Below are 14,662 nucleotides of genomic sequence, written 5' to 3'. Positions count from 1 at the left end.
ACACGCCAAGGCACGAAGGACAGAGCCCTTTCCCAAGACAAGGAGGCGAGGCAAAGCCGCTGCTCTTCCCCGACATGTGGCCACCTCCTGGGCCAGCAGAAGGGAGTCTGAGAGAAGGGAAGGGTTTGTCAAGTCTTCGAGCCCCAGAGGAGTCTCAATACTTCTCTGAGGGAAAGGACGTGGCAGTAATCCCACAAGCTCCCCGAGCTCCCCTCCTGGCTTCTGGCCTTACTGGGCCCAAGTTCTCTCCTCTTCCTGCTGGCCCCTCCCTGCCAGGCGAGGTGAAAGTGGGGAGAAGTTGCTCCTCTTCCCCCAGCCCTTCCTCATAAGCTCTTCCTAGCCCACACGGGAGGAACCACGTGCATTTGGCCATTTTCCTCTTGGGTTCTTCTCCAAATAAAGCCAAGGTCACTCTGGTCTCCAAGTATAACCAACAGAAGTACAACCACTGGCTTGCCGAGAGGACTGGCCTTGCGTAAGGATGACACTTTCCCTACTGATCGCTTGTGATGTGTGGGCCCGGGCTGGACACTATACACACCTCACCTCATCAGATCCTCACAGCCCTCTGTGAGGTGCAGGCTTATTCCCATCTTGCAGAGAACTGAGGCCCAGAAGTGTGGGAAGCCGCCCATTGTCTTCACTAGCAGAGAGGTGTGGACAAAGAGCCCGAAATGCTGGTGTCCCTTGAGTCCTGGCAAAGGGCAGAGCTATGTACCGACCATGGTAGCTGAAGCAACTTCCCCACCAGTCATGTAAATCCTTACTGATAAGATAGTCTGCCTGTTACTGGAACTTGCTTAAGGGCTATAAGTGTATCCCAAACTGAATTAAAGGATGGCAAGGCCTGAGCACAAGCAGAGTCCTTCCTCTTGCATTGGGCTCCCGCCTGGCTCCCCAATTTCCAAATTAGTATTTCTTGTCTCGACTCTGTCATTTGCGCGCGGCCCTTCTCCAGAGCACGAACCCTGAACCACCTGGGATGTGGGTCATTCACACAGAATGGTAAAGCCAGTCACACAGTTAAGAAGTGGTACAGCTGCCTTGGCCAGTTTGGCTCAGTGGATAGAGCGTTGGCCTGCAGACTGAAGGGTCCCAGGTTCGATTCCCTGTCAGGGCACATGCCCGGGTTGCGAGCTCAAAACCCAGTAGGGCGTGTGCTGGAGGCAGCTGATCAATGGTTCTCTCTCATCATTGATATTTCTATCTCTCTCTCCCTCTTCCTTCCTCTCTGAAATAATATATTTTTTAAAAAAGAAGTGGTAGAGCCAAGGATTGACCGGTTTAGTTTGACAGAGAGCCTGAAGTGTTAACCATTATGCAATATGGCCTCCAGTGTCCACTCCCGCCCCCTCTGAGGATTGCAAGATGAGAGGCAGGGACCCATAGCACACTCAAGTTGAGTCGTTGCACCATCCTTTAAGTCTTTTTTTTTTTTTTAATATATTTTGATTTCGAGAGAGAGATAGAAACATCAATGATGATAGAGAATCATTGATCAGCTACCTCCTGCATACCCCCCACTGGGGATCAAGTCCACAACCTGGGCATGTGCCCTGACCCGGAATCAAACTGTGACTTCCTGGTTCATAGGTCGACGCTCAACCACTGAACTGCACCAGCTGGGCTGTCTTTTTGCTTTTTAATATCAGCAACACTAAAACCAGGAGAGCTTTAATTTTTATTTTGAATCTGAATCAACTGAAAAATCAAATCTGCTTCTCACCCCTTGCTTCTTTATGCCCAAGTGGCTGGCCGCTGTGGGGACCATTTGTTCTCTCCATGTCCCTATTTCCTTCATCGCTGCTGCACAACAGCTAGGCCATCAGCAATATCAGGAGATAGAGAGGCAAAAGGAGATTGTCTATCTGCGTAGTGTATGCTTCTAGGAGGGACACTGTGCTGATGGACCCCAAAATCCAAGCATAACTGTGGTTTATGTCCACTTCACTGTCAAAGATTAAGATGAGAGCTACAGAAATGATCTGGGCAAATATAGATGTCATGGTCCCCTCAAAAGTCTTTTTAGTTCCGGGCCAGCGGATTTCCCCCATGGTGCTGCCAAAGATGGAGGCCACAGTGTCACCCACACCCACAGCCAGGACGCCGGCATAGGGGACTAGGGCTCTCGCTCCTCCCAGGCTACCCTTCTGTGTACAGGGCCTGGGGATCAGCCAAATGGGAAGAGACATGCCCAGGAGTAGGTAGATGTGTGTCAGGATGAGCGGCCCGCTGTCCCGTTCATCCAGGAAGAGGGAGAGGAGGCTGCGCAGAGTGTGGCCCAGGGGCCGAATGCGGAAATAGCGCACGTACTCTAGAAAGATGAAGACTGCCAGACACACAGTGGCGGCCACGTGGAGCAGTGGTCGGTCAAAGATGATACCTGGGACGTAGGTGGCGACCACAATGAAGTGGAAATATTTCCGGGTAATGGTGGGGGCCTGGTGCTTCTTGGATTCGGAAGATGACCGCTTGGCATTCTGGTACACGACCACCAGGCAGGCAAAGGCGGCCAGCAGAGACCAGTAAGCTAGGAGGTAGAGGCGGGTTTCCGTCTGGAAGAGGAATTCAAAAAGCCAGAACAGGGGGTTCCTCCGGATGAGCCGATAGAGCCAGGGCAGGGCCACGCCGAGGCCCAGCACACAAGTCATCAGGTGGAAGAAGATGGAGGAGGCCCAGGTCCCCGAGTCCATGAAGACAAAGAGGGCACTGAAGATGATGCCCATGAGGACCATCCCCGTCACTGCCACCAGCAGGAGGAAGTCCACCGGGTCGCCCTGGCTTTCCACCACGGTCAGGGAGCGCTTGATGAGCTGGTTGAGCAGGAAGCTGATGCCCCCCAACACCAGCAGCGCCTCCCCGGGGGTGAAGCAGCGGGGGAGCAGGTACAGCAGGATCATGTTGAGGTAGACGAAGATCAACAGGACCTCCAGGACCTCGATGACCTCGCCCACCCGCAGCGAGTGCTTCATGATATACGTGATGACACAGCCGGCCAAGCCCGCGATGACACACGTGTTGGTGGGCACCGGGCGAGTGATGCCCAGGGCCAACACCGACGAGAAGAGGGCCACGGCCATGCCGGTGGCCGCCACCACGATGCCAAAGCGCTCGAAGTAGGGGTTCCCGGCGGCCTGGCAGCGTTCCTTCATGACCAGTCCGAGCAAAGGCATGACCATCGCCGCGGGCAGCAGGCCGCTGTTGGCGGACATTCGGAACTGGAAGACGGCGCTCCCCTGCTGCAGCAGCCGGTCCCACTTGTACTGGACGTAGAAGGCCTGCACGGCGAGGGCCACGGCGCACCACGAGTACCGGTCCATCACCGCCGCGTGAATGCTCAGCACCACGGCGAACACCACCGCCGCCTCGGCCAGCACCGACCCGCTCAGCGGCGCTCCCGGCCCCGGGGCCCGCGGGGCGCGCTGTCGGGTCATGTCTCTAGACCGGGGACCCGGACACACCGGGGTGACCAGCGACGCCTTGGACTTTGAGCCCCTCAAGCCCTGCCAGGCGGAGCCGCAGCTTCACGCGGCCGGCACCTTCTCTCTTCGTCCTCCAGCCGCGAGGACGCAAGCTCCACTGTCGGGCGTCCTCTGACGCCTGGGGGCTGCTGCCCGGTCCCCCGCCACCATCTCCCACCTACTGCGCAGAAGCTGCCACTCCGCTGCCTTCATCACAGCCTCGGGTGCCTTAGCCGCGTGATCTTAACCTCCCTCGGAGCCGCCATCTTGGCTCCGCCCCGCCGTCACGTGACGCAAAGCCCCGTCCACGCGCCCGTTGGGAGGCGAGTGGTCACGTGGGCACGGCGCTTGGGGGCGGGGCGGGCGCGCGCGCGGGCGCGCGAAGATGGCGGCTGCCGCCGGCGAGCTGTGTGTGAGGTGCGGAGCGGGCCGATTCGGCCGGGGTGGCTGTGAGGCGTGGGCTCGAGGCCGAGTGGAAACGGGGCGGGAGTAGGGAGCGGGATGTGGCGGCGCTAGCGGGGCGAAGCCCGGCCAGGTGAGCGGGCGCCGAGGCGGGAGGCGGTCACGTCCAAACGGTCCCCGCGCGCGGGGATCTGAGGCGACTTCTCCGAGGAGGGGCCGGTGCCGCAGCCCTCCCCTCGGCGCCGGCCCCCGGGCTCCTCACCCATCCCTCTCCCTTCCTTCCCTCTCCCCAAGGGCGCGTCCCTCGGCCCCCTCCACCTCTCCGCCGCGCTTCCTCGTCCGGCGTGACGCTCCGCGGTCGCCCGGGGCAGCCCCCGTTCGCGACCCTGGCGACGTTCCCCGGTTCCCCGGTGCCTCGCGTGGCGCCGCGCCACCCCTGCCGCTACTGCCCTCTCTCCCCGCGCCGCCTTCCATTCATCCGTCCAGTCATGTTCTCCGGCGGCGGTTCCGTCAGCCAACCAGCCCAGCTCCCCCACGAGGTGCCGGGCACCGCGCTGGGCTCTGGGACGGGAAGATGGAACCGGGAAAAGAAACCGTTCTTGCGGGAGGCGCGTTCCGTGCGCTCCGAGTCCCCGCCGCTCCGTGAGGCGCTGCTGACTGACAGCTGACTCACATCCCGCTCTGGACCGGAACGTGGGGGCTCCCGCCCCGTCCCCGCGGTGCAGCGTGCAGGCCTCCGTGCTCCCTCCCGCCCTCCTCCGAGCACTCCCCCGGCCAGCGCCGTCCCTGCCTTTCTCCTGCCCGCGGTGTCCTTACCCCCCAGGAGCGCAGGCGGCAGGCTCTCGGTACCTATGGTACCTGTTCGGGACCGACCACCCTCTCTGACCCGCCTCCCGCACCGGCCGGCCCCGGGCCTGCTGGGCCGTGCGGACCCGTGGGCTTCGCCCTCCTCCGCTGCTCCCCGTCCGCTCTTAGCCACAGGCGGCGTCGTGGTCGCTGTGGCGCTTGGGTGCCGTCTAGCTCCCGCAGGGCGAGGCGCGTTCTGGAATGGAAGAGCCGCGTGGGTCTGCGTGAGAAAGGCTTTGATCGTCCTGGCAGCCCTGCCGGACTCGTACCTGAAGGCGGAAGACATGACCCACGGGCTGGAGACGCTGCTCTGCTCGCGGCCGGCTCCGGAGACCGTCCTTCTAGCTTGTGCGCGGGGCCCGTGGCGGCGGCGGGGCTACCCTGCGCAGCGCCCGTCTGTGCCAGGCCTGCGGGTCCGACCAAAGCCCTTTACTCTCCCGCCCCGGTGCCTGCGGACAGCCAGCCGGGTGTCTCCCCGGGTGCGAGTCCTCCGGACAGCCCCGCGGTGCTCTGAGCGCGGGAAGCCAGTGCGTGGTCCATGCGGGTGGCGGGAGTCGGACAGGGGACACTCCCGGAGCAGTCCGGCTCCGGGAAGCTCCGTCGGGGTTTGGCAGAGACTCCCTTTGAATATTGACGTTTTTGGTATCTCTCGTGTTCTTCTGTGTTTACTGTGTTTATAGACGACGGAATGGTGTACCCGTGCTAAAAACGGTGGTGGTGTGAAAGCTTTCTGCTTAAACCATGCAAGAGCGATGAACCTCCTCTGTGGAGTGGAGTATCCCTGGGCAGGGACCGCTTTCTTTTTTGTTGTTAATCCTCACCTGAGGATATTTTTCCCATTGATTTTTTTTTTTTTTTTTTGAGAGAAAGTGGAAGGGAAGGGGGGGAGGAGAAACATTGCTTGGTTGCCCTCTGCATGCGCCCTGACCTGCACCCCAGGTACATGCCCTTGACCAGGAATCGAACCCTGGACCCTTTGGTGCTCCGCCAATGCTCTAACCACTGAGAAATGCAGGCCAGGCAAGCAGTGACCACTTTTGTTTATTGTCTTCATGTGGAAATAACTTTCTGAAAAGAGATCCTCAGCCCTGACCGGTTTGGCTCAGTGGATAGAGCGGCGGCCTGCGGACTGAGGGGTCCCGGGTTCGATTCCTGCCAAGGGTATGTATCTTGGTTGCGGGCACATCCCCGGTAGGGATTGTGCAGGAGGCAGCTGATCGATGTTTCTAACTCTCTATCCCTCCCCCTTCCTCTCTGTAAAAAATCAATAAAATATATTTTAAAAATAAAGCTCCTCAGTGGGTGGGCTGTACCTCAGCTTTCCACCTAAAGGACGCAGCTGTAGAGACTGTTATTCCTAACCCCCCAGCAGCGTTCACCCAGTTTTCCAGGGACGGGGACCTCTCTAAGGAAGAGAATGTCCCGTTTCCGTGGACTCCGGCTCATTTAGGAATGGAGTTCCATGGTGTCTGCTAGAACATTGGCCTGGAAGTCAATAAAATTTTTAACTTTACCCTTCAGACAAGTTATTTGATTTTGGTTCCTTAGTTTCTCCTACAAATACTTAGCTCAAATATATTTCTGTAAATAAATGAGACATGATAGCACATATTTTGTTTATGAAAATACATATGGAAGATGCTTCCCTGAGTTTTGGCTTGGACGTCACAGTTCCAGCCATGTCTTGTGTCCTGAGAGTCACCCTGCTTAAACCTTCAAGGCTCTGTTTGAGGTGAAGTCTCTCCCTAGTCGTTGGCTCAGTTCCCAGTGATCTTTCTCTCCTCTGACTCTTTTTGTCTTAGAAGATTATATTCCTTTGGAGTGTTTGTTAGGATTTAGCTCTTCATTACTTGCTGATAGTGTCATGTGTGCTTAACATCCTTTGTCAATCCCAATACTAAGTGTATGAGCATCATGAAGTTCTAGATTTATTCCCATTATTCCTAGACCAGTAAATGTGTAGGAATTGAGGAGCCAGTAACATTCATTTCCACAAGGATTCCCTTCCTGTTAAACTACCATTTTCTCTTTTATTCTGCCTTCTCTTGGCACTTCTGCAGATACTTGTTTTTTCTAATTTTCCTCTTCCAATTAGATTATAGGTCTAAAAGGGACTTCTCCTCCTTTGATAGTCATTCGTCAGCATGTATTTTTGAGTCTCTCCTATGTGCCAGCCCTGTATTATGGGTATGGTATGCCATTGTAGAACAGAAAGCTTCACCTCAGTCTTTGCTTGTAGGATGAGTTCTTTGGTGCACCTTGAAGCAGTGTAATGTAATGAGTCAACTCTGGAGTTGTGCAAACCTGGGTTCAAGCTCTGGCTCCATTATGTATTGGCTTTGTGATGTTAGGCAACTTACTTAACCACTCTTAAACCTTAGTTTTCGGATGAAATAATGGGGATAATAACAGTATCTGCCTTATAAGTTGTCCATATTCAATAAGACAAGGTGTTCAGTGCCTGACAATTACAACTGCTTAATAAGTGTTGATTCTTGTTATGATCAAATACTAATTTTCTTTTTTTTTTTAAAAAATATTTGTATTAATTTCAGAGAGGAAGGGAGAGGGAGAGATAGAAACATCAATGATGATAGAAAATCATTGATCGGCTGCCTCTTGCACGCCCCTTACTGGGGATTGAGCCCGCAACGAGGACATGTGTTCTTGCCGGGAATCCAACCTGGGACCCTTCAGTCCACAGGCTGACTCTCTATCCACTGAGCCAAACCAACTAGGACTATATTTTAGTTTTTATTTTGAACATCAAACTTCTAAGAATATAATAGGATTACTGTCCAAAATACTAACAAGTTGTTTTGTTCATTGAGCTTTTTGCTTTAGAGAATAGATAAAATAGCTGTGAGAAAAAAAAATAGCTGTGAGATAGCTTAGTTCAGTCTGCTTTCTGTCCTTTTTCAGGAGCAGCAGAGAACTGTGGACAATTCTGCTTGGAAGGTCAGCTCTGAGAGAACTGGTAAGTGGTGGTGGTCTTGAGTGGATTCTATGGATCTTTGTGCAGTTTGTATTTTTTTTTTTAAAAGTGCCTTCTCTTTGAAGTAGGAAGAAAACACATTTTTTAAATTCTAAAACTTTATATATATATTTTTTCTCTGCTGAAATGTAGTGTGTCTTATAGTCTCGCTGCTAAAAGTTTTCTAAATCTGCGCCTTTCTTTGTTCCTTAGTGATTCCTTTTCTGAAAAGATAACAGTGCTGCTTGATTGGCTGCTCAGGGTCAGGATATAAATACTGTCCTGCTACCTCAGGCTAAAAAGATTCTCAGGCTTTTTCTGTCTCATACTTTACTTGCCTTTTCTCCTTTTTCCATTTAGATAGCTCCTTAGATCAGAGAGACTGTGGTTTCTAGGACATTTTCAAGTATATAATCAATAAAGGACAGTTCTTCATATTGATCCTCTAGTGTTCTGACCCTGTGATGATAAAATGTTAAATGACATTCAATTATTACTATTGTTGTTGTTATTGTAATTAATAAAAGGAACGATAACACCTTTTTTAGAGCCTTAACATTTTTTGATATGTCTTCATCTCATAATTCCACTTCTAGGACTGCATCATTTTTTTTGTTTTTTTTTTTTATTATCCTCACCTGAGGATATTTTTTTCATTGCTTTCCAGAGAGAGTGGAAGGGAAGGAGGGAGAGGGGAGAAAGACACAGAGAGAAACACTGATGTGAGAGAAACATATCGACTGGTTGCCTCCTGCACACACTCCGACTACGGGCAGGGAGCAAACCTGCAACCCAGGTGGGTGCCTTTGACGGGGAATCGAACCCCACGGCCCTTTGGTGCATAGTCTGATGCTCCAACCACTGAGCACACCGGCTAGGGCAAGGACTATCTTTTAAAAGAAAAAAATCCTGGAAAGGCTTTGTGCACAAAGCTCTTAACCATAGCATTATTTATATTAATAAGGAATTACAGTCAGCTTAAGTGTATCTAACATTAGAAGAATGGTAAATAAATTATGATCTAGCCACTTAATAAAATATGCAATCACTTAAGAACGTTTATCAAGATTTTCATAATAAGGTGAAATTATGTTAGAATGTTAAGCAAAGAAAAGGCTATAAAATTCTCTATTCAAAATGATTTCAACTGTGGGGAAGAACACTTTTTTTATTTTCAAAATAAATTTTTAATGTGTTTTTATTGATTTCAGAGAGAGGAAGGGAGAGGGAGAGAGAGACAAACACTGTTGATGAAAGAGAATCATCAATTGGCTGCTTTCTGCACGCTCCCTACTGGGGATGGAACCTGTAACCCAGGCATGTACCCTGAACGGGAATCCAACCGTGACCGCCTGGTTCATAGGTCGGTGCTCAACCACTGAGCCACACCAGCTTGCTTTAAAAATAAGACTGAAAGGAATATGTAATCATCACTGTGATCCTGAAGTCTGATTAAAATTGCATTTGTATTATTTCTTTGTTCTTTTCCAGAATCAGATTGAGGCAGAACTGAATAAACATTGGCAGCGGCTATTAGAAGGACTTTCATACTACAAACCTCCCAGGTATGGCTATCATAAGCATCTGCTTAGAGTAATTCCCCTGAAGAAGCTGGTATAGATGAAACCATTTTCATGAATGGTATTGCTGGGTTGGGTAGATCAGAGAAAATACAATTTGGTTACCAGTAGAAACCAAATTGTCTCTTTAAAGGAAACCAGTGGAAACCTGTCTTTATAAAGGAAGGGAAATGCCTTCTAAAAATACAGTATTGTTGAATCCAGTTATATAACTGTAGTGTCTGGGGATGAGGGTTTATTAAATATTCAATTAAGTATTCAATTATATATTTTGGTCCGAATTGTGTGAGGCATTGTCAGCACCAAATGCTGGAATATAACAGCGAACAATTTTTATTTTGGAGGTGAATGTAAGTTTTTTTTGTTTTGTTTTTTACTGGGAAGTGGAAAAATAAAGTAGTTAAAACAGAAGAAAAGACTATACCTGTAGGAAGGACTAGACTCTTACCTTAATTCCTAGTCCAGATCTCACTGTGTTATGCATTGTAGTTCCCAAGCACCCCCATTTCCCTTCTGCTTCTGAACATCTGTTGATTTTATTCCATCTTCACTTTCCACCTTCATTCTCTTAGGTTAGTGAAGAACTTTTTTTTTTTTGTTCATCTGTTAACCCTTCCCCCATAATTATTTTGAAGTAACTCACAGACATCATTACAGTTATTTTATCTGTAAATACTTTACTATGTATCTAAAGTATATGAACTTAAAAAAAGATAATCACTATATTATCACATTTAGGTACTTTTATTATTGTTTCCATTTTACAGATGGGGAAACTGAGGCACAAAGAGGTTAAGTAACTTGCCCAAGGTCACACAGCTAGTAAGTGGTAGAACCAGGATTCAAACCTGGCAGTCTTACTCCAGTGTCTGTGTTCTTAACCATCATTCTATGTTGCCTCTTTCAGAACTTATTGTTTAACTTTATACTAGCCTTTGTGTTGTGGATTTTCTGTGAAATGTGAGAGTCTCTATAAAAATCCAACAACAACATGCTTTAGTTCACAGTCTAGACATTTAGGGCATTAGTTTCTTTTTTTTTTTAAAGACAAAAGTTCCCTTTCTGGTACATGGGAGTTGAAGTTTAACAGAATTTTTTTTTTTAACTGTTGGCTTTATTTGAATTTAACACCCCCAAATTTTTTCTTTAATGTCTTCTTTCTGTTGTATGATCAATGCAGGGTACCACATTGCATTCAGCTGTCATGTCTTCTAAGCTCTTAGTTTGACGGTATCTCAGTCTTTTTTTGATTTTCATGACCTGAATAGTTTTGAGGAGGACTGATCAAATATTTTATAAAATGCTCTCAATTTGGATTTGTTTGATGTTTTTCCTATTATTAGATTGGGTTGTGGGTTTTGGAGAATTCAGAAAGGTAAAGTACCATTCTTACCACATCATAATAGAGGATACGTATTGAAAGAGTTATCCATATGAAATCACTGGTGATGTTAACTTTGCTCCCTTGGCTAAGGTAGCATTTGCCAAGTTTCTCCTCTGTAAAGTCACTTTTTTCTCTCTCTGTCCTCTATTTTTTGGAAGCGAGTCACTAAATATAGCCACTCTCAAGGTAAGGGTATAGTGGAATTAAACTTCACCTTCTAAAGGGAGTAGTACCTATGTATATTATTTGGACTTTTTCTCCTATTTACTTATTTGTCTGTCTGTCTGTTTATTCATTTATATCACTAGGAATTCGTGTATATTTAGTTTATACTTGTTTATACCTGTTCCAGCTTTGGCCAATGGAAGTTTTTTTAGATTGGCTTCTGTGACCTTTTGACATGTGCCCTCCTTTTTTAAAAAAAAAAAAATTTTATTGATTTTTTACAGAGAGGAAGGGAGAGGGATAGAGAGTTAGAATCATTGATGAGAGGGAAACACTGATCAGCTGCCTCCTGCACACCCCCTACTAGGGATGTGCCCGCAACCAAGGTACATGCCCTTGACCGAAATCGAACCCGCGACCCTTCAGTCCGCAGGCCGACGCTCTATCCACTGAGCCAAACCGGTCAGGCCTGTGCCCTCCTTTTGTTTCCTGAGTATTTTCTTTACTTTCTGGAATTACAAGATGTTCCAGGTTCATCTAGTATTTTCTCCACCCCAGCTCTAGATCAACCATTTCACCAAGGATTCCTGGTACCTTTTATTAGAGAATGGTATTGGAAACCAAGATCTGGATGCTGGGTGTGCTCACTGCTGCAATGGGCATGGGGTGGGGTGTCATAGCTTCTAGGCCTTCTCAGTGGACAGAGCTAGTAATATATGTATATATACTAACACCTGGTCTTAAATTTCACCTCAACTTTTTATTAGCTGTGGGATTTTTGGTAAGTTGTTTTCTGAGTGTTGGTAATTCCATTTGTAAAATGGGGATAGTAATATTTACCTTTCAGAGTAGTTGTAAGGATAAAAAATAATGTAACTCTCATTTATAAATACTGTTGTTATAGCTATCATTTGTAACAGACCTAAACTATATTTATTACCTAGGCATAAATAGTTCTGTGTTATAAAGTCTGTAGCAATGAACTTGTGTGTGTGTGTGTATTTTGTAGTCACTTAAAGGGCAAAAATAGGTCTGTAGTAAAAATATCTTGAAGTATTTTTATTTTAACCCCCAGAGGGTTACTGAGAATGAGGAAATGATTCATTGTTCTTTTCATAGTCCAAATTCAGCTGAAAAAGTGAAAGCTAAAAAAGATGTACCTTCACCACTGAAGGAACTGGGTTTACGAATCAGCAAGTTTTTGGTAAGTAAAAGTTAGCATTGGCTCAATTTATTACCTGGAGTATGGATGTGCATGGTTTTATTGTTAGTGATTATTAGTGGAAATTCAGTTTACTTCAGTTTTGGAGATTAAATTGAATACTGTGTTTTAAAAATATCTAGATTGCAACTCTTCTGACATTGAGCTACAAATCCAGTTGCCTGGCACATATACTGTATATCATAGTGTTTTCTTCAGCATACACGTGATGTTCTTTAAATTGACTAGACCCGTGGTCGGCAAACTGCGGCTCGAGAACCACATGCGACTCTTTGGCCCCTTGAGTGTGGCTCTTCCTAAGCCGTAGGAGTACCCTAATTAAGTTAATATCAGTGTACCTACCTATATAGTTTAAGTTTAAAAAATTTGGCTCTCAAAAGAAATTTCAATCGTTGTACTGTTGATATTTGGCTCTGTTGACTAATGAGTTTGCCGACCACTGGACTAAACTGTATTTAAATATGTAGCTGTTTCCTTTTAATTTTGGAAACCCAGAGAATGTCTGCTGCTGTATTAATGTGCTTGATGAATGAGCACAGTTGTTTCTGGCATGTACATTTGTCACATAAATTACGTGCCTGTGACTTGCTCCTTTTTTCTCCTATTTCAGTTAAAATTGTTATGTTGTATGAAATCTTTAAAAGGATTTTTGTTTATTCAAGTTCTGTGTTCATTCCAGAGGACAAATCTTTAGAATGCTTTGCATCCGATATATGATTTCTGAGCTGAGGTGACTGTTCCCCACTTATGACCTCTGTGTTTCAGGGTCTTGACGAAGAACAGAGTGTGCAGTTACTCCAGTGTTACCTTCAAGAGGATTACAGAGGTACTCGGGACTTACTAAAGGTTTGTGGTTATGTTCAGCTCCATTCTCTTGCCTTTATCTTTTTCCTTGTTAGTTTTAGATACTTTAAGGTTTTGGTACCAGTTCCTTGCAACAGAGGTAGGTAATCAGATAAAGCCACTTTCAGGAAAGACTGTTTAAAGGCCTAAAAAAACAGATGCTTAAGCTGAGGTCAGTGCTCAGACTTGAAGGTGGGGAGGGATCAAATACTGACATGTTCATCAGAGTCTCAGGATATTAGAGCTGAAATGGACCTAGAACAACATTTAGCCTGTCCGGTTTCTCATCCTATATAATAAAAAGCTAATATGCAAATTGTCCCCTCCACCCAGAGTTCGACCAGGGGGCAGGGCCGCCGGCCAACCTTCCATGGCCTCTCCCCTCAGCTGGCCCGGCCCGAACAGCCCCGATGGGGGTGGGCTAGACTCCACCTGTGCACGAATTTGTGCACCGGGCCTCTAATTATATATATGAGGAAACTAAAGCCAGAGGAGAGGGGCAGGGATTTGAGCACAGACTTGAATATATAGTTGGGTAAAATGTTTGCAGAAATGAATGGGCAATTATAATCTTGAAGGGTGAGGTGAACATGTTTACCTTTTTTTGTGTGTGAATTTAGTATTGCTAATAAGGTGGCTTCCTGGCTTTTCTTTTTTCCTTCAGGTGGTACTGCAAGATGAGAGGCAGAGCCAGGCCTTAATCCTGAAGGTCAGTAGTAGTCATCATTTCCGTTCTTCCATGTAAAATTGGGTGCCGGTTCCTTGACCTTGTTTTCCTGAGCATTGCTGCCTTTAACTCTTGTTGGGTAAGCATTGAGGTCCTAATGAGGAAGCTTATTACTTGTTTTGTGAAACAAGAGGTTTTTAATCCACTGGAACCAGCCGAGCTCTTTTTCCAAAGGAGATTCTTCAGTCATTGGGGTGAGAACTGGTTAGTGGATATTTTTTCTCTAGATCTAAATGCAACAGGATTAATTTGTATTTCTGTAACTCCCCCTTCCTCCCAAAGCAACCTTCTCACCCAGGATCTGATTTTAAAATGGAATTTTATCATGACTTCTGAAGTAGTTTCCTATTTGGTATTTAGTGAGAACTAAGTACATTAGTGATAAGGAATTAGGACATACATCAGTGGTGTTTTTATATTTGCTTTCATATATTTGGCTGTCAGTTTATAGTATTGTGTATTACTTGAATGCTCTAGCTGTTAGAAAAATTTGTTTATATTATTAAGTAATTGCTTTTATCTTGCATGACTTTACCTGTATCCCATTCATGAAGGTCTTTTGCTTTCTTTTTGGCCTAATACTGTTTCCATTTCTGTGATTGGTTTTATTTTATTTTATTCATAAAAAATATGTTTTTATTGATTTTAGAGAGAGAGAGTAAGGGAGAGGGAGAGAGAGGGAGAAAAATCAATGAGAAAGAAAGATTGATTGGCTGCCTCCTGTATGCCCCCTACTTGGGGATCGAGTCTGCAATCCGGGTATATACCCTGACCAGGAATTGAACTGGCAACCTCTTGGTGCATGGAACGACATTCAACTAACTGAGCCACACTGGCCAGGGCTGTGATTGATTATAAATTGAACTTTTTCATGCACATCTTTAAGTGATCTCTTTATCAATAAATTTACAATTGAGTATCCTGTGCAATTGTGAGTAACTGATTTTGAATATTTTTCCCAGATTGCAGATTATTATTATGAAGAAAGGATGTGTATTCTTCGTTGTGTCTTACACCTTCTCACTTATTTCCAAGATGAAAGACATCCTTATAGGGTA

The 14,662-nt window shown here is 46.9% G+C and overlaps 2 protein-coding genes across 3 annotated transcripts in view; one reads left to right on the top strand and one right to left on the bottom strand.

Moving 5' to 3' along the window:
• Nucleotides 1-1,663: 1,663 nt before the first annotated feature.
• Nucleotides 1,664-3,755, bottom strand: DOLK (dolichol kinase). The gene has a single exon (XM_070430489.1). It carries the CDS (start codon nucleotides 3,432-3,434, stop codon nucleotides 1,818-1,820), a length of 1,617 nt encoding a protein of 538 aa, XP_070286590.1. The 5' UTR covers nucleotides 3,435-3,755; the 3' UTR covers nucleotides 1,664-1,817.
• A 90-nt stretch (nucleotides 3,756-3,845) lies between these two features.
• Nucleotides 3,846-14,662, top strand: part of NUP188 (nucleoporin 188) — a 42,268-nt gene continuing 31,451 nt past the window's right edge. For both annotated transcript variants that reach the window (XM_070430488.1, XM_070430487.1), the window contains exons 1-7: nucleotides 3,846-3,878; nucleotides 7,632-7,686; nucleotides 9,175-9,248; nucleotides 11,932-12,016; nucleotides 12,800-12,880; nucleotides 13,542-13,586; nucleotides 14,567-14,659. In XM_070430488.1, the coding sequence (XP_070286589.1) occupies nucleotides 3,847-3,878; nucleotides 7,632-7,686; nucleotides 9,175-9,248; nucleotides 11,932-12,016; nucleotides 12,800-12,880; nucleotides 13,542-13,586; nucleotides 14,567-14,659 (465 nt within the window). In that variant the 5' untranslated portion in view covers nucleotide 3,846. The remainder of the gene's footprint in view (nucleotides 3,879-7,631; nucleotides 7,687-9,174; nucleotides 9,249-11,931; nucleotides 12,017-12,799; nucleotides 12,881-13,541; nucleotides 13,587-14,566; nucleotides 14,660-14,662) is intronic.

This window comes from Myotis yumanensis, unplaced genomic scaffold (genome assembly GCF_028538775.1).
Source record: "Myotis yumanensis isolate MYYU_CA2020_CCGP unplaced genomic scaffold, mMyoYum1.0.hap1 SCAF_12, whole genome shotgun sequence".
NCBI classification, from domain to species: Eukaryota; Metazoa; Chordata; class Mammalia; order Chiroptera; family Vespertilionidae; genus Myotis; species Myotis yumanensis.
The sequence above is the reverse complement of the archived record's forward strand: the minus strand, read 5'-3'. Positions and strand labels throughout refer to the sequence as shown.